A 24,331-nucleotide genomic window follows, 5' to 3' on the forward strand; every position below is an offset into this window, starting at 1 on the left:
CCGGCCCTCGTGCATGAATTTTGTGCACCAGGCCTCTAGTATAAAAATAAAATAATTGATTGGAAATCAAGAGAGAAAACAGATAATCAAAATAGATTCATAGGGAGACTTTCAGTACAGATGAGATGGTATAGATCCATTATTTCCTGCTAAGCCTAAAAAGTGTAAATCCTGGAATTGGTGCAGAAGACAACCAAAGGAGAACTCTGAAAGTAAGTTGGTTTGGGATCATAGAACTGGAAGTACAACATAGTCACAGGACATCTTGCATCCCTCCACTGAACAGAAGAAGGCCACTTAAACCAGTTCCTGACCTTCCAAACTAGCATTCGGGGGGCTCATTCCTCCCCTGAATCAAATGGGAGACCCACTGAATATGTTCCAAGAAGAAGTTCCCTGGTCTTGAGACTACTCTTGTCCAACGAGAGATATAAAGGCAAGCAGGCAGAACTGACTTGAAAACTACAACAAGCATTCCAGTGTAAGAAGTGTTTTTGTACTTGAGGACTTGCAACTCTCCTCCCCCTCCCAAAGATACCAGGCGGCAGGCACTACCTGCAAAAAGGATTCAGCTACAAGTGGCCTAGTCTGGGAAAGTGTCTTTGGTTTTGTGGGCCTGATCATCTTCTCAAAGAAGGTACCCAGAGACAAAGGGGCAGACAAGAGGGACTCAATTATAGTAAGTAATACATTCTGGAAGCTTCTTTGTCTCTGTGTGCTCAAGACTTGCCTTTCCCACTTAGAGACACTGGGGCTATCACACCGTTTTCCCACAAGAGATACCTGGCAGCCTGGCTTGGGGAAACGTCTTTTACTTCCTTAAGCAGCAGGGACCAGTGGGAGCCCGTGGAACCAGGTAATCAAAGCAGGCCAAGGAATGCCACAAAGGCTCTGAAACCAATCTGCCATGAATAGACCATAAAAGGAGCCAAGATCCACATGCTAAAACTAAACAGGTTACTACCTATTAAAATAAAAAATTAAATAAGACCCTGTGTTAGTGACTTCTAACAGAGTAGAAAAATGTTTAAGAGGTAGAAAATCACTTGTCATAACAATAGCAAAGGAAACTGCAACTTGAATAAGAAAAAAACAATCAAATGACACCAACACAAGATGAATTAGATATTGGAATGAGAATGATAGAAACATATAAAATAAGTAATAGAGCAGCAACTTAAGCCTTAACATATCAATAATTACCATAAAATGTAATAATAATTACTTTAATCTAAATGTAGAGTGGATAAAAAAATGTGACCCAACTATATGCAGTTTATAGGAAAATCACTTCAGATTTCACAATGTAGGTAAGTAGAAAGTAAAGAATGAAAAAACTATAACATGCAAAACTTTTTTTAAAAAAAGATAGTAATGGGCTATATTAGTATTTGATAAATTGGACTTTAGAGCAGAGAAAATAATCAGTCACAAAGAGGGACATTGCTAAAGATAAAATTGACAGATTAAATTTTGCCAGGGGTTATGGATGGGGAGTGCTTGGGGGAAATGTGGCAGAGAGGTCTGAGTGGTTATAAAGGGGCAATATAAGAAATCCTTGTAGTGTTGGGACTGTTCAGTATATTGATTGTGGTGGTGATACATGAACCAAATTGTATAAACTTACACACACACACACACACACACACACACACGCACACACGAGTATAAATAAAATTTTGAAATCTCAGTAAGATTGATTTATCAGTGTGAGTATTCTGGTTGTGATATATTGTAATTTTGAAAAATGTTATCATTTGCGGAAACTAGTCAATGTGTATAAGGAATCACTCTTATAACTACATGTGAATCTGTTATCTCACCTAAAATATAAGTTATTAAAAAGGGCCAGGGAGATTAAGAAGATAGGAAAAATCAATGCAGTGTAATTCTGGATTGGATCTTGGAACAGAAAAAGGACATTAGTGAAGACACATGCACACAGGAGTGTCAGCAATTAGAATAATTAGAAACAGACTGAGCCGGGACCGGTTTGGCTCAGTGGATAGAGCATCGGCCTGTGGACTGAAAGGTCCCGGGTTCGATTCCGGGCAAGGGCATGTATCTTGGTTGCAGGCACATTCCCAGTAGGGGGTATGCAAGAGGCAGCTGATCGATGATTCTCTCTCATCGATGTTTCTAACTCTCTATCCCTCTCTCTTCCTCTCTGTAAAAAATCAATAAAATATATTTTTAAAAAAGAAGGAAAATATTAAAAAATTTTAGAAACAGACTGAAATAAATGAATAATAAATATCTTTAAGAATTTAAATGACAAGATCAATTTCAGCAGAGAATTAGAAAATTTAAAAAAGAATTAATGGAAATTGAAAAAACAGTAACTGATTTTGAGAACTTTAGACACAGATGAAGAGAAAAATCAGTGAATTTTAAGATATGTTGGACAGAGCACAGAGAGGAAGAGATGAAAATGCCATTTGGATGCTCTTCTTGCCTCTTCCCCTATAGTTTTTTTTACTTGATGCATTTGAGAGTAAGCTATATATACAGTATATCATGACCCTTGACCCTTTAAAATACTTTAGCATGTGTTTTCTAAGAATAGTGATCGTTTTAAGAGACTTAAATCTTAGGGACAATTTTCTCCAGTAAATTTAACAATTTTCAAAAGTTAATGTTTTGCCATTTCATTTTACAAAATACTTACATTTGTGCCTATTTTTAAAAAATATATATTTTTATTGATTTTTTACAAGAGGAAGAGAGAGGGATAGAGAGTCAGAAACATTGAAGAGAGAGAATCATCAATCAGCTGCCTCCTGCACACCGCCCACCGGGGATATGCAACCAAGGTACATGCCCCTGACCGGAATCGAACCTGGGACCTTTTTTTTTAAGCATAAAGATAGATATTACTTTTTATTTATTTATTTATTTTTATATATTTTATTGATTTTTTTTGCCCCCCTCCCTTCCTCCCTTCCACACATCCCCTCCCTCCCCAGAGTTTTGTGTCCATTGGTTGTACTTATATGCATATATAAAAGTCCTTCGGTTGATCTATTATCGCCCCCAGATCTTTCTCCCCTCCCCGCTGTAATTTGACAGTCTACTTGTTGATATACTGTCTCTATATCTATCTTTTGAACCTGGGACCTTTCAGTCCACAGGTCGACACTCCATCCACTGAGCCAAACCGGTTTCGGCTTGTGCCTATTTTTTGCCAACCAAAAGAAATCCAAAGAAGATTTTTGCTTTTATGAAAAAAGGTGAAAAGTGAAAACAGTGTTTAGCATTTGTTTAGCAGTGAGCTGTTATAGAGGATTGGTAAAGATAATAGTTAGAAAAAGATTAATATTGATAAACTAATGGAGAGATTGATAAAGAGAAAAAATTACCAATATCAATGACATAGGGGGTCAAGGGTCATGATAGATCCTGCAGACAAAGGAAAAAATCACAAGGAGATATGTTTATTCTAATAATTATAATAATAGACAAGGTGGAATTTGAGCATCAAACTAGGTTAATGGATTGTTATCATAAAAGGCATTATTTGCCCAGCTGGTGTGGCTCAGTCATTGAGCGTTGATCCATGAACCAGGAGATCACAGTTCAATTCCTGGTCAGGGCACATGTCTGAGTTGTTGGCTGGATCCCCAGTGGGGGATAGGGGTAGGTGTCAATTAATGATTCTCTGTCATCATTGATATTTCTATCTTCCTCCCCTTCTCCCTCTCCTTTCCTCTCTCTGAAATCAATAAAAGCATTTTTTAAAAGACATAATTTATGAAGATCTTACTGTCATAAGCTGGTTTGGCTTAATAGCTAAATATATAAAGCATAATTAATCTGAGAAATGTCATCAGTTAAGCAGTTGTGGTATGGGATTTCAACATACATGTCTCAGAGTTAGATTTAAATGTAGATAAAATTAAGAATATAAAGGAATTGAATAGTGCATTCAATAAACTTAATTATATGTGCATATATAAATAGTATTTCACATTCCTACAATAGGCTATTTAAAAAAAATTATTTTATTGATTTTTTATAGAGAGGAAGGGGAAAGGATAGAGAGTTAGAAACATCCATGAGAGCTGAAACCGGTTTGGCTCAGTGGATAGAGCATTGGCCTGTGGACTGAAGGGTCCCAGGTTCAAGTTTGTCAAGGGCATGTACCTTGGTTGCGGGCACATCCCCAGTAGGGGTTGTGCAGGAGGCAGCCGATCAATGTTTCTCATTGATGTTTTTAACTCTCCTTCTCCCTTCCTCTCTGTAAAAAATCAATGAAATATAATAAATACATAGATAAATATTAAAAAAAAAAAAAAAAGAAAAGAAAAAAGAAAGAAAGAAACATCCATGAGAGAGAAACATCCATCTGCCGCCTCCTGCACACACCCTACTGGGGATGTGCCTGCAGCCAAAGTACTGTACATGCCCTTGACTGGAATCGAATCTGAGACCCTTCAGTTGTTGGCCGATGTTCTATCCACTGAACCAAACTGGTTCGGGCTGGTTTTTTTTTGTTTTTGTTTTTTTAAATATCCAAGGAACTTTGGTCAAAGTTTATCAATGTCCAAGGTCATATAGAAAGTCTGAATAGATGAGAAAAGTTGAGATTTTACAGACCATATTGTCTGGAAATAATACAAATAAATTAGAAAGAAATAGTTAATAAGATGACTCCTTTGAAATCTGCCTCCTATGGAGAATTTCCCTATTTTCTCTGTATTCATTTTCACTGTACAATTACCCTCAGCATATATTCAAATTGGGAAATTGGTGGTAGCAAGGCATTAATTCCTTGTATTTCTGTTTTTATATTGTCAAAATGTCTTTATGTTTCAATTTGATTCCTTTGTGTGACTATTGCTGAAGTGGGTACAGGTAGTACCAGTGTCCTGGTACTCTAATTTTACTATAGAACTTGACCTGAAATTTTAGGTTGCTATTCCTGGTCTTTCCCTTTCAACTCTTTCTAAATTTTCAATAACCACTTGTTGGTCACTAACTAGAACACAGGGAATTTCAAATTAAAAACTGGTAAAATTTAAAAAAAGCAATACCTAATACAGAGAAAATGTAGATAATAGAATGTTTTCATATGTTGCAGGTGAAAAATATGAATTGTTACAGCCTTTGGGAAAATACTTTGGCACCCTGGTTAACAATTAACATTCATAGTCCTTTTGCCCAGTAAACCTCCTAAGATTCTATTCTTAGAAATAAAAGCACAAGTAAGGCCATATGTATAGGCATATTTATTGCAGCAATGTATATAATGCCAAGCAATTGAAAACAGAATGAATGTTAGTAGGAGAAGGGCAGGAAAAAGTATCTCTATAGTTGGAATATTATGCTACATGAAAAAGAATGAATTAGACCTAATAGTTGGAGAGAGTTCCACAAAGTTTTGTTGAGTGAGAGAACGAAGATGCACAAAAGTTTGTGCAATAATTAATTTCTGTAGTAAAGAAAGCCCTGATTTTCATTGGATGCATGGTAATCTGGGGTCATGGCTATATATCTCAGCCTCTACATTTAGATTTGTCTAACTTTGGGCTGATGGTTAAGTTGCATTGTCATGTTTGACTTGGAGGCGATATGTGCCTTATTTTCTTTTCCTCCTTCTTGCTGGGTAGACTGTGGAGATAATAGCTGGAGTTGAGCAGCATCTTGGATTATGAGGTGGAAGCCATATATTGAAGATGACAAAACAAGATAGAAGAATATTAGGTTCTTAATGATTATGGAAATGCCTTTTATGCTCTGGATTGCTTCCCTTTGGCAACCAGTTATTGGCAGAGGGCAGAGGAAACCATGATTGGCTCAGACTAACATTTTGGGGGTGAATAGACATTGAGGAGTAAAACATGGAGACATTTGTGTCAGTTTATAGCAAAATGAGAGAAGGGCAAAGAAGTCAAGAGATTTTCAGGACTTTATAATTGTGATAAATTATGGGATCTTAATTAGGGAAGTGGGAAAGTGAAATGTGTGGGTAATGGGGATGAACATGGAGGAGAGTTGGTTTAGTGGATTGGAGAGTTGGTTTAGTGGATTGGGGCTGATGACTCACTGGGAAGGGAGAAAAGCTAAATGAACTGGAGAGAGAACATATGGTAACAGTATAGGAGTACAGGACACCTAAAATGAACATTTTGGTGGTTGTGATGTTACTGGTAATGACAAGAGTAAAGTGGGATGGAGAAAGATTTTAATGTTGAAATTATGAAATGGAAAGTCTGGGTTTTAGATGGAACATCTTGGATGTTGAAGTAATTGTGTGAAAGGCAGTGAACTAGATACTAATGTCTTCAGTGGGTGAGATGTAATTGGGATCGCAATAGATATCTAAAGAAGTGACGGAGACTGATCCAAAAGAGTGCTTGTTTCAGAGAGACTGACATTGTTGGTGGAAGTTGGAGGAAAAATGACCTGGAAACAGCAGTGAGAAAGGAAATAGCATCCTTCTTAAATAATAAAAATTTCTATATAACATAATATACTAGAAACAAAGTATAAAGAAAAAAGTATAAAGAAAACATATTTATAGTATATATAACATACAAATGGGAACTCCTTAATATAAAAAGAGCGCCTAAATATTAATTTGAAAAGACCACTTGCAAAGTAGGCAAAGATTATGGAATCTAAATTCACAAAGGGAGAGATGCAAATGAACAAGCGATGAGAAGATTCAAACATTAGGGCTAGTACCAGTCAAAACATTAATTAAATAGTAGGATATGCCTATCATATTGGCAAGATCTCAAGATATTGCCACACTTCCAGCTTGGCACGAGTGTGGGAAGACAGATGCTGATTTACACTGTTCAAAGAGGGCTGGCTACGGATTGCCACTTCAGAAGCAGCAACTTAAATGGATATGGTGGAGCTGTTGTGAGTTGTGGCTTGATGTGTTTGCCCATCACAGTGATGCTGTCTGTAGTGTTATCGTATTAAATGCGTATAACTGTTACTGTGAAAATTTTTTGTCAATCCTCATCTGAGGATATTTTTTTCATTGATTTTCCCCCCCTAGAAAAAGTAGAGGAAGGAGTGAGAGAGAGAAACAGAGAGCACTGATTTGAGAGAGATACTTTGTTTGGTTGCCTCCCTCATGAACCTCTGCCAGAGTTAGGAATAGAACCTTTGTGCACTGACCAACACTCTAAACATTGAGCATACCAGCCAGGGCTGTGTGATCTTATTTTTTAAAAAACCAACTCATATTTATAAATAAGTTTTTGTGGCCATTTTTATGATATAATGTATAATTTTTCCCATCTTATCTGGAAAGATTTAGATATGTTTTTTGTTAATTTGTGTTGATTTTAGAATATTTGTATCTTCTTAAGTGTGTATATTTTATCTATATTTGTGTAACCTGAATATAACTATGCAGTTATTTTCTTCTTGTTATATAGTATGCATCTAACTTTGCTTAATTTGGATTGTATTGACAATTTAAAAATATATTATTAATATATAAAATCTTGATGGACTTAAGTTTTTTTCTTTAAATTACAGATTAACTGGATCGTCTGGGTTTGTAACAGATGGACCTGGAAATTATAAATATAAAACGAAGTGCACGTGGCTCATTGAAGGACAGTAAGTAATAATGACTAATTGATTTATATTTTTTAGGATAGAGCTCAGTGTGACATTACTTTTCCTACAAGTAAAATTAAGAAACTGTAGTATAAAGTACTTAAAATATTTTTATTCAATAACTTCTTGTTTTATAAGTAAATTTTATTTTATTTCTACTTAAAACTTTTTGTGTTGATTTAATGATGTAGAGGAATTGTACATTTAATGCTGTAGAGGAATTGTAAATAAAGTGAGGGATATCTAAAATAGTAGATATCTAAAAAAGTAAGGGAGACTGATCCAGAATTTTGTATATTTTCAATTGTACTAGTTAAAAAAAATGGGAGTATTTTAAGTGATGTGCTTAAAGTAGTAGAAAATCATAATATTGTATCATTTTTCTAAATACCTATTTTTATCGTAGAGATGAAAATTAGAATAACTGTTTTGTCCAAATAACTTCTCTTCACTCCCATGTCTCTCCAGCTGTTACCTTCTTGTTTCCCCTTTAGTTTAGCAAACCTTTAAAGCAGTGTTTCTCAAACTTTTTGGTTTCATGACCTCATTACACTCTTAAATTTATAGAATTCTAAATAACCTTTGTTTTTGTGGGTTATATCTGTTTTTACCATATAAAAATTAAAACTAAGAAATACTATTTAATTTAGTTTAAAAACAACTAATAAACCCACTCTGCGTTAGCACAAAAGACATATTTTTATGAAAAAAGCAGGCCTGTATTTAAAAAATTAATAAAAGAATGGCATTGCTTTAACATTTTTGTAAATCTTTTCTCTGGGTTAATAGAAGACAGCTTGATTACCATTTTTTCTGCATTCACTTTAAAAAAATACATTTTTATTGATTTTAGAGAGGAAGGGTGATGGAGAGATATAATAGATACACCAATGGTGAGAGAGAGAGAGAGAGAGAGAGAGAGAGAGAGAGAGAGAGAGAGAGAGAGAGAGAGAGAGAGAGAATGAATGAGAATATCATTGACTTACTGCTTCCTGCATGTCCCCTGCTCGGAATAGTCTGAAACCTGGGCATATGCACTGACCAGGAATCGAACCATGACCTCCTGGTTTTTAGGTAGATGCTCATCCACTGAGTCATGCCAGCCGGGCCTGCATTCACTTTGTTTCAGTGTTATGATGGTGAAGTATGTGAAGAAAATTAGTGGGAAATGAAGTGGGAAAAGGGAAGGGATTTTTATAGTGCTTTTAAAGAATTGTGGATGGTAGTCTTTGACAAGTGGTAGTTTCTTAAAAGTAAATTGCAATGTGTAATATGAAACAATGTGAATGAACTTCAGGAATTTGTTAAATTAAAAGTAATTAGTTTTCTTGTACGTTGAATGCATCTTTAACCTGTGCATGGTTTTATAACATGATATGTGGTCATTTGGAAAATATTGGCTCACTGAATTATGCAGATATCCCAAATGTTGATATATTTCATTGTATGATATTTTTTAAAAATCACATTGGGCTATGGCCAGGTAGTCAGATGGTTAGAGCATTATTCTGATACTCAAGATTGCAAATTAGATTCCTGGTTAGGGCACATAAAAGAATCAACCAGTGAATGCATAAATGGGTAGAACAATAAAAATCGGTCTCTCTCTCTCTCTCTCTCTCTCTCTCTCTCTCTCTCTCTCTCTCTCTCTCAAATCAATTAAAAAATCACATTAGTTATATCACTATCAATCTCATCAGAACATTTTAAATATTGGGAAGTTGTGTCTAGGTGGCAGATATCAATCTTTCAAAGCTCTAATTATTGCTTGAAAGCTTGTATTTTATCTTTGGCACCAAATACTGCCAATTATTTTCTTTGAATTGACAGCTTTACTTTGTTCATTTTCAAGAAAATATCCGCCATATATCCAAGTCTGAAAAACCACAATTTGTTCTTTCAAGTAAAAATGGTAAATGGTATTCTAAAAGAAAAGCAATTAGGTTCAGCTCACAACTCAAACAATTTCAAAAGTGAGTTTCTTGAAACCATTCTACTTGTTAGGTAGAAGAAATGCTTTATGCATACTTCCCACCTTGTCATGCATAATATTAAAAAGAATGTGCACCATTAATAAAATTAATAGTTTTTACCATGTAATAAAGCTGTGCTTAAACGAAGCTGTCATTTCTTCTTTTCTTTATGTGAGGGAGTGGTGGTGAAGCATAACAATGATTGCTAGTACAGTTTGGTGCTACCATCTTGCTAGGTTCCAAGGTGTCAGCAGTTTTACCCACTATTTGCTCTTGTACCATTAGTAAATGCCAACATGATGATAAGGTACATGATAGCTTAGTATTAATTATTATGTACATAGTCTTGACCTCTTGGGTCTCAGGGCCCCTCCTGGTGTTCTGTGGACCACACTTTGAGAATTTGTGCTTTATGGTCTGCCCTTGTCCTTTCTGTCAGTCCACTCCCATCTGGTGTTCTTCTCCACTATTGCTCAGCATGGGATCTCAGTGGTTGGTTCTACTCAGCCTAAGCAAAAAATAATTTCTCCTTCCTCTTATTCCCATATTCAGCCTATCAGTAATTTCTGTTCATTTTCCTTCTAGAATATCTCCCAAACCCACCACATTCTCCTTTCCATATTAATCTCTGAAATTATTGTAAAAACACCATCCTCAATTTCCTTGGCCCCTGTATTAGCCTTGAAATTGGCCTTTTGATTTTTGCTTTTGCCTCTTGCTTACTACCTCTTACTTCTTATCTCATGAGGTTCCCTCGATTTGCTGTTTCAGATATGCTGATTTTCTTCATATTGTTTTTACATCAACTTATTTCTTTCTGAGTCTTTTAAGACAGTGCTGTTTCCTCTGCCTGAAACATTTGTTTCTAAGCTTATCATACGGCTTATCTCTTGTTGTTCTAATCTCCTTCAAAGTTTTTTGGGGTATTTCCCCAATACCTGTTGTACTACCATAGCATAATTCCTTTAATTTCTTCACAGTACTTATCACCATCTGAGTTAACTTATGTATTTACTTAGTTGTCAGAGATGTTAGTTATATAAAGTGTGAGCTAGAGGAAAGTCTAGACTGGAGACATATAATTAGGCATCTGCAGGAACTAGATGGCGCTGCTAATACCAAGAGCTGTTTGAGCTGAAACCAGGTTAGAGAGTGAAGGGGTAAGTGGGATATGAGGAAATAAAGGGAAAAAAGTCTCCTGTAGAGTTTTACTCTATTGAGGAGAAAGGGATGGGTGGGGTAATAACTAGAAGAGTTGGGATTTGAAGCTTTTTATGTTTTGTTGTTTTGTAAAATATGTGATACTGAAGAAGATTTAAATGTGGATGCATTTCAGATAAGGGAGATGCTAAATATTTGAGAAATAGAAAGAGAAGTAGATAGGTGTATCTGTTTTGAAAAATGGGAATTTGAGGAATTTTTGTCTTGGTGCTGAACATAAGCAGAGAAGTGGGTGAGACTGAATGGCTTGAAATAGTAATTGAGAATTTGCGGAGAAGGAGAGAGAGAGAGTTAGTAATAGGACTGCTGGCAGAATTGAAGTACCATTTGAAGTTGGTGAGCAATGACCAATACTGGAGCCAGCCTACTCGGTGATGTGACTTTCTTTGGCACGGATTAATTTTGTTTGGGTTCAATCTAAGTCAAAGCAGGCAACTGTTTTCCTCTAGACCACAACTTTTGCCAAGTAGTTCCATGAAAAGTCAGAGGGGCAGGTGAGTTTAGAGAATTGGCAGGTGTGATTATGAAATGATGTAATGTGGAATCTTCGGTTGAAGAAGGAAGTGCAGAACTGGAAGGGCTAATGGGTTGTTTCAGAGGCTGTTAATGAATGGCTACTGTGTAGGCTATAAGGCCCAAAGAGGCACAGACCATGTCTATTTTATCAGTGCATGGTTAGTGGTCTCTTAACTTACATATAGTAAATACTAAGTAAATCTTTGACAAATAATTTCTCCTCTCTATAAATGAAAAATCTAGGTATATATTTTTCAAATGTTTGATAGTGTTGATTATTATAAATTATTATTATTATTTTTTTCCAGGCCAAATAGAATAATGAGACTCCGTTTCAATCATTTTGCTACAGAGTGTAGTTGGGACCATTTATATGTTTATGATGGGGACTCAATTTATGCACCACTAATTGCTGCCTTTAGGTAAGTTCACTCATATTAGTTGTTAATCATATGATTTCTGAATTCAAACATATGTCCTAGATTGCATTCTTACTGGCCTCATCTTTATGATACCTTAACACACTATTTCTAGAGGCCTGACTTGGTTTCTTGTAACTACTAGGTAAGTCTTTGGGCAGAGTACTTGACTTCTCTTTTTAATTTCCTGCTCTGTACAGTCATGGTGGTAGTATTGTTCATCCACTTCTCCTGGTAGTGGTGAAGTTTATATTTTAAAAATGTTTTAGAGTAATGTGTTGAATAATAATATTTCTGTAAAAAAATTAAATCAGGGATCACATTAATTTTAATTTTTTCTGTATCCCTCATTAGATAGGCCTTCAGGAGGTATTTGCTAAATTCAAATATAGGGGCGTGTGTGTGTGTGTGTGTGTGTGTGTGTGTGTGTGTGTTTGTGTGTATACTTATGGGTGAGGGAAACTTTATGGAAGAATACACAGAAAATGAACAGTAGTTATCTGAGGAGAATGAGGAATATACCATTAATGTATTATAATACTTCTTTAAAAAAATATATTTTATTGATTTTGTACAGAGAGGAAGGGAGAGAGATAGAGAGTTAGAAACATCGATGAGAGAGAGTCATCGATCAGCTGCCTCTTGCACACCCCCTACTGGTGATATGCCCGCAACCAAGGTACATACCCTTGACCAGAATCGAACCCGGGACCCTTCAGTCCCCAAGCCGACGCTCTATCCATTGAGCCAAACCGGTCTCGGCTATAATTCTTTTTCAATAATTGTATTCCATATTGTTAAAATAGCTTCACACCCAACATGTGGCATGTTCTGAATTGTTTTGGGCATTTTAGTTTTTATTAACAATAACTGGCTGTGTTATCTTTTTGACCATATAGAAATTCAAAACCATCCTATTTTTCTTCCTTTAACTTGATAGAAGGTTTATAAAATAGAGACCCGATGCACAAAATTTGTGCTGAGTAGGCCTTCCTTCCCCTGGCTGCCAGCACTGGCTTTCCTCTGGCACCCCGAGACCTGGGCTTCGCTCTGGCTGCGCGCGGGCACCTGGGAACCCGGCTTCCCTCAGAAGGACATTCAGTCTAATTAGCATATTACCCTTTTATTATTATAGATAAATTTCTGAAATACACATCTCCTTAGGGAGTCATATTTGTCAGTTTTTTTTATCTACAATTCACTTTCTGGTTTCTTCCTACCCCCTATAAGTATTTTATATCCTTGACTAAATAGAAATCAATTCAACAAATATTTTTTGTATTTCTCACATGGGACTAGTCTCATGTGGGTGAGGAAGTAACAGAGTAAACAGTACAAGAGTCTCCAAAGGACACAAGAAACCAGGGACTAATGTGCTCTTGTATTTCTCCCCTCCCTTTGGCTTAGAAATCTCTCTAACACATCTTTGAACTAAGAACCAGTTTCTAAGATTCACTTTCGAAGCTAAAGATCAGGATGGATAGGCCATGCTAAGCATCAAAATGTCATTTGCTAAGTGTTGAGCATGTATATCTTTATGCCAGAATTTGAAGCATTCCTTGCATTATAGCAAGAGGCATCATAAATTTTAACACAAGCGCAAAAACTGTCTATAGTATGAGGTTATCATGATAGTACTTTTTGGAGGTTTACTTCATACTGAGTTCATTAATCCAAATATATGGAGTTTTGTAATGTGCTGGGCACTTGTAATCAGCTTGCCATTAGCTTTGTGGGAACATCAGCCAAGCAGGTATGCATAATCAATGCTGTGCTTCACCTGGATTGGGTATTTGATGAGCAGACTTGTGAATCAACAGCAATATATAAATAAGTAAAGGCTTTAATTGTTCTAATTGATGACTTTTGAGAGAAGCCAAAGTATATGTACAGAAAACAGGAGAACTTTTAGGTTTCTATAAAAAAAAAATTGGTTAACTGATAGTATAGATTAATATTGATTGTATTAAAATTTAACCTATGGCATAGTATTGGAATATAAATTTTCTAAAATTATAGTGAGAAAATACAGGTTTGAAATTGAAATTTATCTGAAACACAAAACCTCTAAACCACTGATAAACAGAACAATTTGGAAACCCTGACACAAGATGGGGAGCTGAGAAATGCTGTTGGTTAGGAGGACTTGGATAGAGGAATCAATCCAGTGGTAATGTGCTGGGGCCCTGGAGTGGAGAGAGCCTGGCAGCAGATAGTTCAGCCAATAAAGAAAAAACCACACAGGATTCAGAAAATGTGGACTTTTCATCTGAATTCTGTTCTGTAGTCTTCAGTTTTTAAAACCTAAGATGAAGGTGTTGTATGGTGTTTTCTCTGTGTGTATTGCAAATTATGAAGCAAAGAGGCCAGTGTGGCTAGGGTCAAGGGAATGAAGGGAAGAGAATAATGGTTGAGGTTTTTGTTCGTTGGGTGGTGGTGTGTGTGGAATATATTGCATAGGACCTGGTAAGGATTTAGGCTTTTAAAGAATGAGATGGTGGTATTGGTGGTAGAGACAGTTCCTCAATAATTGAAGATATTGAACATATGAAGATATGCAATAGGCAGGTAAACATAGGAAAAATGGCTAACATTGGGAGTGTAAAAACTCAGAATCAAAATTTAAAAAATCACTTTTTACTTATTAGCAAAGCTAAACTAGCAAAGCTAATTTTACTTGGTGGGCTGACGTGGGATTGACTCTTTCAGTCTTTACTGATGGGACTTCAGGTCGACACGTATCTTCTGGAAAACAAGTTGGTATTATGGGTCAGGAGCCTTAAAGTCATCATTTAGAACCTTGACATAATTCTTTCCCTCTCCAGGCACCCAATGAATATTTTGGAGTGAGATACCAAAAGTTCTGAAGGAACTTTTAGTAATATGGGAAATGCTTATGGTATATTACTGGTAAAAAAGACTATAAAATGTAATCTGGTATTAATTAGACAAAGAAAATTAGGATGTATTTGGGATTATGTGTTTGTTTATCAAGCTTATTACTTATATTTTTACTTTTCATGCCCTTTGCTAGTATTTGACATTCATCAACTCATGAACTTTGTTACCTTCTGTGATTATTAGAGGTTTATTCAGTTTTTCAAAGAAGCATTATAAAAATGTTTATTAAAAAAAGAATAGGGCCATTTATTTCAAATCTTAACCGAAATATAACCCAGAATAAAGGGGAATCTAGCAAAAGATTCATATCTATTCCCCAGAGAAACCATAACTAACTAATAGGGTTGTACCATGCATTTATCGCAGAAAGTTACCTGTCCTCCTGGAAGTGGTTTTTTAAATTATAAGGATGAATTTCAGCTCTAAGTTTGTGTTTGCCACCTTGTGATGTGTCTGTGATTGTGTTTCCCTTGATAAGAAATGTGTTTTCATTTCAGTGGCCTGATTGTTCCTGAAAGAGACGGCAACGAGACTGTCCCTGAGGTTGTTGCCACATCAGGTTATGCCCTGCTGCATTTTTTTAGTGATGCTGCTTATAATTTGACTGGATTTAATATCACTTACAAGTAAGATATTTAAGTCTAATATTTGCAGTTTTATTCAAGAGACTATATGTTTTGTTTTAACAATAATAATGACTAATATATATTGAGGGCTTATGGTGTGACAGGCATTGCAATAAGCAGTTTGAATGTATTTTCTCATTTAAAGTTTTTTTAAAACTCAGTGAAATATGGGCACTGTTTTTCTACTTGTTTTATAATTGAAGAAGCTAGTGGGAAACAATACATTATTAAAATGCTTGAACCACAGTTTCAACCTAGATCTTTCTGCTGTTGAGCTTCTCCTGGAAGAGAGGGGTATTTTCTTGCTAATGGATTAAAACATAGAGGGTTTTTGCTATGTATGATTTAACAAATAGTAGTAGTTTTCATGTATTCAGTGGTTGGATCATTGATGACAACTTAGCTGAGGTTACAAGGAAATGTAGACAGACAAACTTTAGCAGCTTTTGGAAATTGTTGTGATACGGAGAGAGGCTAACTTTGGTTGCTAATCCTCACCTGAGGATATTTTTTCCATTGCTTTTCAGAGAGAGTGGAAGGGGAGGAAGTTGGGTGGTGGGGGGAGAGAGAAAATTTCAGTGTAAGAGAGACACATTGATTGGCTACCTCCTGCTCATTCCCCAACTGGGGGGCAGGGAGCGAACCCACAACCCAGGTACATACCCCTGGCCAGGAATCAAACCTATGACCCTTCGGTGTGTAGTCCGGTGCTCTAACCACGGAACAACCATGGCCAGGACTAGAGAGGCTTTTGTCTTTTCTATTTTTCCTCTTAAGAAATGCCCCCCGATTAAATGAACCTCAGTAAAGGAAGCAGATTTCACTATGGGGGGCTGCTCTCTTTGTGGAGTACCTATTCTCTGCCTCAGTGCTTCACTAATAAACCCACTTTCACTTCAAACTGAAAAGAAAAAAGAAGAAGAAATGTTTCTTTTCATAAGTAGTTAAATAGGCTAGCGACTTGTGATAAAAAACTTCTGTGGCCCTCAAATCCTAAAATACTATTTGGCCTCTTATAAAATAAGTTTGCCAGCTCCTGGCATAGGTAATGATCTCTATGTGTAACCTTATGTTGGGTTATTTTTCTGCCCATTTTCTCATGATCTCAGAATTCATTCAGGCTGATTTGAAGCCCTCTATCTTGATTAGCGTGGTGATTCAGTCTTTCAGGTGCCCAGGATGTGTGACTTGGCAGCTTAGGCGGCTTATCACACACAGTACTAGCAAGGTGATTTTTAATGACACAGGTAGGAATAAAGGCTGGGTTGAGGGGAGATGTTGATAAGTTGGTTGGGTACATATGAGATGTCTAAACAGGACATTGATATTGGGATCTAGGACTCAGAATTCCTGTCCGCGTTGGGATGTCATCTGGAAATCAGTGGCATGTGCACACTGACTGACCGGCCTATGGGCATGTGCACACTGACTGACCGGCCTATGGGCATGTGCACACTGACTGACCGGCCTATGGGCATGTGCACACTGACTGACCGGCCTATGGGCATGTGCACACTGACTGACAGGCCTATGGGCATGTGCACATTGACTGACCGGCCTATGGGCTTGGGGTATATAAATACACCATGAGGATGATGATGCATTGTTGGCATTTGTCTTATCCTTTTCTTCTCCAAACTTGCAACATGCATTTGGTAATTTTTGTAACGCTCATCATTTGTGAGCTACCAAGAATAGGACAGTCATTCTATCTTGAGAAGCTAAACCTGAACATTTTGCAAGAATTTCTTCTCTCTTTGTAAGTTCTTTCACTTATCTCTTAAAGAAAATCTATCAAGGTCAATTTGATTTCATTACTTACCAAAGCTATGCTTTGTTGGGTGAACCTATTTAGGCTGAATGGTAAGTACTGCAGCTGTGCTTGTGAATGAACTGGAAACACAGTGACATTCTTAAACCTTGTGTAGGAAATAGTTCTCCTAAATTATTACAAGCTTTGCTTTGTTTTGATTTAATTTTCTCTCACTGTTTTTATAGTTTTGACATGTGTCCAAATAATTGCTCAGGCCGAGGAGAATGTAAGATCAACAACAGCAGCAACACTGCTCAGTGTGAATGTTCTGAAAACTGGAAAGGTGAAGCATGTGACATTCCTCACTGTGTAAATAACTGTGGTTTTCCTCATCGAGGCATCTGCAATTCCAGTGATGTCAGAGGATGTTTCTGCTTCTCAGAGTGGCAGGGTGGGTGCTTTTTTCACTTTTCTTCCAACTTAAAGTATATTTCTAGTTTAATTACTTATAATTGACTTTATTCCTAATATCTATATCTTCTCTATTATTCAAATATCAGGTAGTGTTTATATTTTCACATCTCTTTATTGAGCTTCTTACAAATATTTGAAATTCACAGATGTGTGGTTGTAGTCTCTTTAGAATTGGGGAGGGGTTTGACATTCTTTGCAATTCATTCATGAAAGTTGGAGAACTTGGTCTCAGCCATAAGAAGAATAGCAGATAACCAAGCTGGGAGATGGGACAATAATGATGTCTCCTTAGAAGCTTTCAATATATAGTAAAATTCTAAAGTAGTCAGCTAATGGATTTATCTGTAGATAAAAATTATTTAAAAAGCTTGAGCAAAATCTTTAAGGATGGATGATAATAGCTGATACTGATTTAGTGATTTTCTTTATACATTTATCCCTTTGTCAGACCACTTTTATTGTGAAAGAAAATGTGCTTTTATAAATGCTTTATTCAATTTGGCTGAAATCAAGGAGGTAAATAACTAAAGTATTTGAGTACCTACCACTGTGCAAATGGTGCAGCAGAAGCCAAACCTTCCAAGAATGGAGCTTCTTGATTTTCCAGGAAATGAGAAGTTTGTACTATTTTTCCTGGGACTAGTCTTTACATTCTAGTCCTAAAGTTTTTTTGGTGTGTGTGTGTGCGTGTGTGTGGTTTTTGTTTGTTTGTTTGTTTGTTTGTTTTTTTCGTTTGCATTAATAATCCCTTTGTCCTCTTTCCTCTGAGGGCTGTTTAAGCCAGTATTTTATTTCTAAAAATCCTAACCTGTATCTGGTCAGGTCATCATTAAAAAGTATGTGATTTTGAATTTTATGAGAGATTACTGTTTATGTTTAGCTTTGAGTAAATGGAACGCACAAATTAAAGTGATTTGTCTGATATCTAGACACTAAAGGGCAAGACTGAGTATTCTTTAGATATTTGTTACATTTAATAGATTAAAACTTGAAATGCAGTAATTCTAAAACTGCATTTTGTGAAGCTAATTTATTATGTTTTATTAGGTCCTGGATGTTCAATACCTGTACCAGCTAACCAGTCATTTTGGACTCAAGAGGAATATTCTAACCCAAGGCTCCCCAGAGCCTCTCACAAAGCTGTGGTCAATGGAAATATAATGTGGATTATTGGAGGATATATGTTTAACCACTCAGATTACAGCATGGTTCTAGCGTAAGTTGTTTTAACACTTTTGCAAAAAAAATTAATTTTTCATTTTTAAAATTTATAACATAGAGATAAACAAAAGGAAAATAAATTATCAGTAATTCTATTTTCTGGTGGAAAATATCTGTTAATATTTTGGTAGTAGTATCCCAGACTTTTTTTTTTAAACATATTTTTAGTTTTTGAAATTGGAAACCACAAAGAATTCATTGTAATAAACAATAATTCATTTTTTCCAAATACTGTATCTCATGCTTTGCTTTAGGTACATATAGTAGGTAGGTTTGTTTGTTTGTTCGTTTGTTTGTTTGTTTGTTTGTTTATTTATTTATTAGTAGGTTCTTTTAAATAGGGGTTACTTTATTCTTCATTTAATTAGCAACAAATCTATAGATCAAATGGTTTGAATCTATAGTGTACCAGTGGAAATTAGGCCACTGTGTAGTATTAATACTTCCCATGCCACTTATCCCAAAAGGAGAATATATATTGTCATGGTGGAATTAGCTATAGAGATTGACTTTTGGGAGAAATTTATCAGCACGTAACTCATTGCTGATTTTGTGCCCTCACAGTGTTTTCTAGGCATTTTTTATTAATGAAGGTTATAAAAAACTATCATCTGTTCTTTAAGGGGTTCTAGGAATATGGCAGTGTGGCATATTTTATGATTTCCCCAAAAATATATCATTAAACACACAGAACAACTAGGAAACATACAAAAGTACATGGGTTACATTGATAACAAGAATTGGTTAGAGGTCTGCAACTACATCAAGCATGTCAAACTCAAAGGCTAACATGGGCCAAATAACCAAGGCTTAAGTTTATGTGGGCCACAGAAAGACAAAAGCTTCAATTTTCTTAGAAATATAGGTTTATTTCAATAGAGTCATGGTGAATACAAAGAGCTGAAATAAATGAGTAATCATTAACATAAAATAATAGAACATTTTAATAAAAATTACTATTTTTCTTGAACATTAACATACCAGACACTGAATAATTGCACAAATTAATAAGCGTAATGCAAATAAACCTATTTTTCTTGTTCTGTGTACTGAAAATATTTCCTGTTGCGCACACCAAACAAGTCAGTCCAAGACTAGTGATGTGGCAATCGGCTACTAAAATATTCACTACCAGTATTAGTGGGGAGAAATGGTGTGCCTGCGCATAAGGCACGTAAGGGAAATTAATGCAACATGATTATAGTCATCAGTCATTAGCAAATGTTGTAGTTCGTTATTAATAATTATGTATAGCTGAAACCGGCTTGGCTCAATGGATAGTGTCAGCCTGCAGACTGAAGGTTCGATTCCGGTCAAGGGCATGTACCTTGGTTGCCGGCACATCCCCAGTAGGGGGTGTGCAAGAGGCAGCTAATCAATGGTTCTCTCTCATCGATGTTTCTAACTCTCTATCCCTCTCTCTTCTTCTCTGTAAAAAAAAAAAAATTCAATAAAATATATAAAAAATAAAATAAAATAACATATTTAAAAAAATAATTACTATGTATAACAGGATACTGTAAAAATTAAGTCACAAAATTTTTATTAAAACGTTTCTTACCATTATATTGGCTGGGCCCCCAAAATATTCATTGTGGGCCCATGAGTTTGACATGCTTGATCTACACAGATGGGTAAAACTAAACCACTGACAGCTGCAAAACTTGTATGTATCAGTATCTGTGCAGGAGTAAGCAAATAGGAGCAATGAATCCACTGGCTTGAATAGTAAGTGTAAATGTGTTTATAGAAGCCACAGTAATCCTTCTCAGAAAACACCTTGCATCCTCAGAACTCCACAAAAGTCTTACAGTGGTATGCAGTCAGTTCTGTAAAACCATTTTCCTAGATAGTTTTGAGTTATTTTTACCCAAAGTATAGTACTGTGTGTTTTAAAAAACAAAACAAAAACAAAACAAAACAACAGTGAGAATGAGATGCATAGGGGAAGAAAGGGAGGGTGAGAAGGAGGAAATAGAGCCAGGGAGAGACAATGAGAATGATTGAGACTTCTCTAAGCAGAAAAGTAAACCACGTAAAAGGGGGAGAAATCATACTTGCTTCTGATTTCTCCTAGCAACATTTAATATCAGCATTCAAGGGAGCAGTATCTGCAAAATTCTGAAGGAAAGAATGGATGGCTCAAGAATATTATACCCAGCCAAGGTGTCATTCAACTCTAAAGCTAGCAAACAGATACTCTTCTTAAACATGAAAGAATTTAGAGAAAGGAGTACATATGAACTCAACTAGAAAAAGGCTATTTGATAGTGAAGGCTTCCAGCAGCGGTTCTCAACCTGTGGGTTATGACTGGGTCACCTAAGACCATCAGAAGACACAGATATTTACATTATGATTCATAATAGTAGCAAAATTATAGTTATGAAGTAGCGACAAAAATAATTTTATGGTTGGGGGTCACCACAACATGAGGAACTGTATTAAAGGGTTGTGGCATTAGAAAAGTTGAGAACTACTGGTATAATGCCGTCTTCAGGTTATTTAAACTGTATGTAGAAGAGGTTTTCAGGGATCATCAGAAACTGCCATTAGATTTCTTTCATTCTTGCCCCAGAGCTATATAACCCAGCCCTCCTTCCTGAGTTGTCATATGCATAGTAGGCTCAGATATGAGGTTTGTTCACCCAGGGGCCTGTACATATGCATGTCAGATGTAATGAGCATCTCTAAGCTAGATTCTATCACAAAAGAGTATAAGATATTCTGTTCTGTCATTTGGGTAAAAATATGATCTGTTTGTTTTGTAGGTATGACCTTGCTTCTAGGGAGTGGCTTGCACTGAATCGTTCTGTGAACAATGTGGTTATTAGATATGGCCATTCTTTAGCATTATACAAGGTAAAATGTCTCCACTCTACTGAGCTAGAAACTCAACTCTTCCAAAGTGACTTTTTCATATTATGTGGTTGAAAAATTATGTAATGTTTTTCCCCCCTAACCTTTTGGTTGTAGTAAAATACATATCACATAGAAGTTACCATCTTTGCCATTTTTAAGTATGAATTTCAGTGGTATTAAATACTTTCATAATGTTGTGCAACCATCACCACCATCCATTTCTGTAACTTCATCTAAGAAAACTGCAACTTATGCCCATTAAACACTTAGGTCCTCATTTTTTCTTCCCTTAGCCCCTGATAAGTACCATTCTGCTTTTTTGTCTCTATGATTTTGACTTCGGTGTCTTTTTTTAATTTTGGAAAAACTTTATATTTGTAAGGATATATATATGTATATTTCAGAGAGGAAGGGAGAGGGAGAAAGAGGAGGAATATCTTTGGCGAGAGAGAATCATTGATTGGCTGCTTCCTGCATGCTCCCTATTGGGGATCGAGCCTGCAACCCGGGCATGTGCCAAAGCTCTATCCACTGAGCCAAACTGGCTAGGGCTGCAGGGGTTTATAATTGGCTAATATACAAGTGGAAGTTAAAGTTGAAACAAATTTAACACGAGAAATATTAATGGATTCAAATTGTACTAGGATATTATGATTGTGGTACTAGATGGTTAAAAATTAACATAATATAGTGTTGATTAATGTTTATGTTTCTTATATTAGCAAGGTTAGCCAAGAAAAGCCACATTGCAATATAACTAGGTAATCATTTTCATTTCCTTGTTTTTGTGGTTTATGGTAGGCTGAAGGAACTTTTCAATTTTATTTTTCTAATCATTTTATCACTGTAGTAAAGGTTTTGAATGAGGAAGTCCAAGAAAAGTGGCAAGTTAGAGATATACCGTGTTTCCCTGAAAATAAGACATCCTCCGAAAATAAGACCTAGCACATGGAAAGATAAGACATCCCCTGAAAATAAGACCTAGCGCAACTTTGGGAGAAAAAAATAATATAAGACACTATCTTATTTTCGGGGAAACAAGGTAGAATACAACTTATTTTATTTTGTTTCTTTTGCCATCATTTTCCTAGACATTCATTGAAAGCTGCATTTCACTAACACTTTTTAAGCTAATAGTAATATTGAGGTTTTGAACTGCTCTTTCTCTCTTCTCAGATTTAATCCTTTCGATGTTTTTAGAGTTTTGTTCACATTTTTCCCCCAGGATAAAATTTACATGTACGGAGGAAAAATTGATTCAACAGGGAATGTGACCAATGAGTTGAGAGTGTTTCATATTCATAATGAATCATGGGTATTGTTGTCTCCGAAAGCAAAGGAACAGTATGCGGTTGTTGGGCATTCGGCACACATTATCACGCTGAAAACGGGCCGAGTGGTCATGCTGGTCATCTTTGGTCACTGCCCTCTCTATGGGTACATAAGCAATGTACAGGAATATGACGTGGGTAGGTATATTTTTCCCGTGATATTTTTTTGAATGTGAAATTTAAAACTACCCTAATTATTATGGCTTTTTTACAATTCAACCTAACCTTGGCCTAGTACTTTATCTTGAAATGCAGTTAACATTGAAGTATTACTAGTAAAATTCAGATTATGGTGCTGCTATGTAGTATGCAGTATATTTGTTACTGTCAATTTAGCATAGAGTCAAAGACGGCACTAACTGCTTTAGGAACTGAAAATAAAATAAATGAATAAAAATGATTCAAAGCAATGTATTCTGAAAAAACACACACATTTATTTAGCTCTTTAGAGATTGGTTTAGGGGAGCATTATTATAAAATCTTTCCTTTGGTTAAATTTTATTTTACGTTGTCATGAAATAGGAGTACCAGCTATCTTACCTAATAATAGAGAAAAATGTAAATTGTACCTTCGCTATGCCCACAGCCAATCAGAGTGAGTATGCACATTAACCCAACAAAGATGGTGGTTAATTTGCCTACATACTTGGGTCCAGGGAACCTCCTCGGCATCCAGGTCACTCCCAGTTGGCCATCAGGCAGAGACTTTAGGCCTTGGAAGGGGCTGAGCTTGCTATCAGAGAGGCGGCGGGGGTTCCCTTCCCAAGCCTAGAGCCAGGGCAGAGGCTTTAAGGCTTAGGAAGGGACCAAGCCTATGATCAGAGGTGCGAGAGGTGGGGGAAGGGGAGGGAGAACCCTTCATTGTGCTGGGGGAGGCTTTAGGCTTGGGGAGGTGCTGGGGGAACCCCTTCCCAAGCCTAAACCTGGGGCGGAGGCTTTTGGCTTGGGAAGGGGCTGAGATTGGGATCGGAGGGAAGAGGAAAATATCAATGGAAACATTCTCAGGTGAGGATAAAAAGAGAAAGAAAGAAAGAAATGTCATATCCTATGAAAGACACATCTTGAAAATGCCTAAAGAAAGTTGTCATTTTTCATAGTGAAGGGACTGAAGTCCATATTGATGAAAATACTTTGGCGGCTGTAGAGACTGGCAGTGGCTACAGCAGCAGCGTGATGGGGCTGACGCCTTCCCCTGATCAGCCCTGTTGCCTCCCACAAAGGGAGGTCAGACTGCGGCTTAGGTCGGTTCCCAATGGGAGCAGGCTTAAGCCATCCGTAGGACATCCCCTTAGGGCTCCCAGTATGTGAAAGGAGGCAGGCTGGGCTGAGGGACCCCTCTCCAGTGCACGAGTTTTGTGCACTGGGCCCCTAGTAATTTATATTTTGAGAAAGCAGACCCATGAAGTATATCTGTGTATTGACATGGGGAATTAAATATTCAATTGAGGAGA

General features: G+C 36.4%; 1 protein-coding gene across 3 annotated transcripts in view; it reads left to right on the forward strand.

Moving 5' to 3' along the window:
• Window positions 1-24,331, forward strand: part of ATRN (attractin) — a 113,482-nt gene that overhangs the window by 21,761 nt on the left and 67,390 nt on the right. For 2 of the 3 annotated variants that reach the window (XM_036419804.2, XM_036419807.2), the window contains exons 2-8: window positions 7,501-7,584; window positions 11,603-11,716; window positions 15,112-15,240; window positions 17,239-17,444; window positions 18,515-18,683; window positions 21,458-21,548; window positions 22,774-23,017. In XM_036419804.2, coding sequence (XP_036275697.1) covers window positions 7,501-7,584; window positions 11,603-11,716; window positions 15,112-15,240; window positions 17,239-17,444; window positions 18,515-18,683; window positions 21,458-21,548; window positions 22,774-23,017 — 1,037 coding nt within the window. The remainder of the gene's footprint in view (window positions 1-7,500; window positions 7,585-11,602; window positions 11,717-15,111; window positions 15,241-17,238; window positions 17,445-18,514; window positions 18,684-21,457; window positions 21,549-22,773; window positions 23,018-24,331) is intronic. The other variant, XM_036419806.2, reaches the window with a different exon arrangement.

This window comes from Pipistrellus kuhlii, unplaced genomic scaffold (genome assembly GCF_014108245.1).
Source record: "Pipistrellus kuhlii isolate mPipKuh1 unplaced genomic scaffold, mPipKuh1.p scaffold_m20_p_6, whole genome shotgun sequence".
Taxonomy (NCBI): domain Eukaryota; kingdom Metazoa; phylum Chordata; class Mammalia; order Chiroptera; family Vespertilionidae; genus Pipistrellus; species Pipistrellus kuhlii.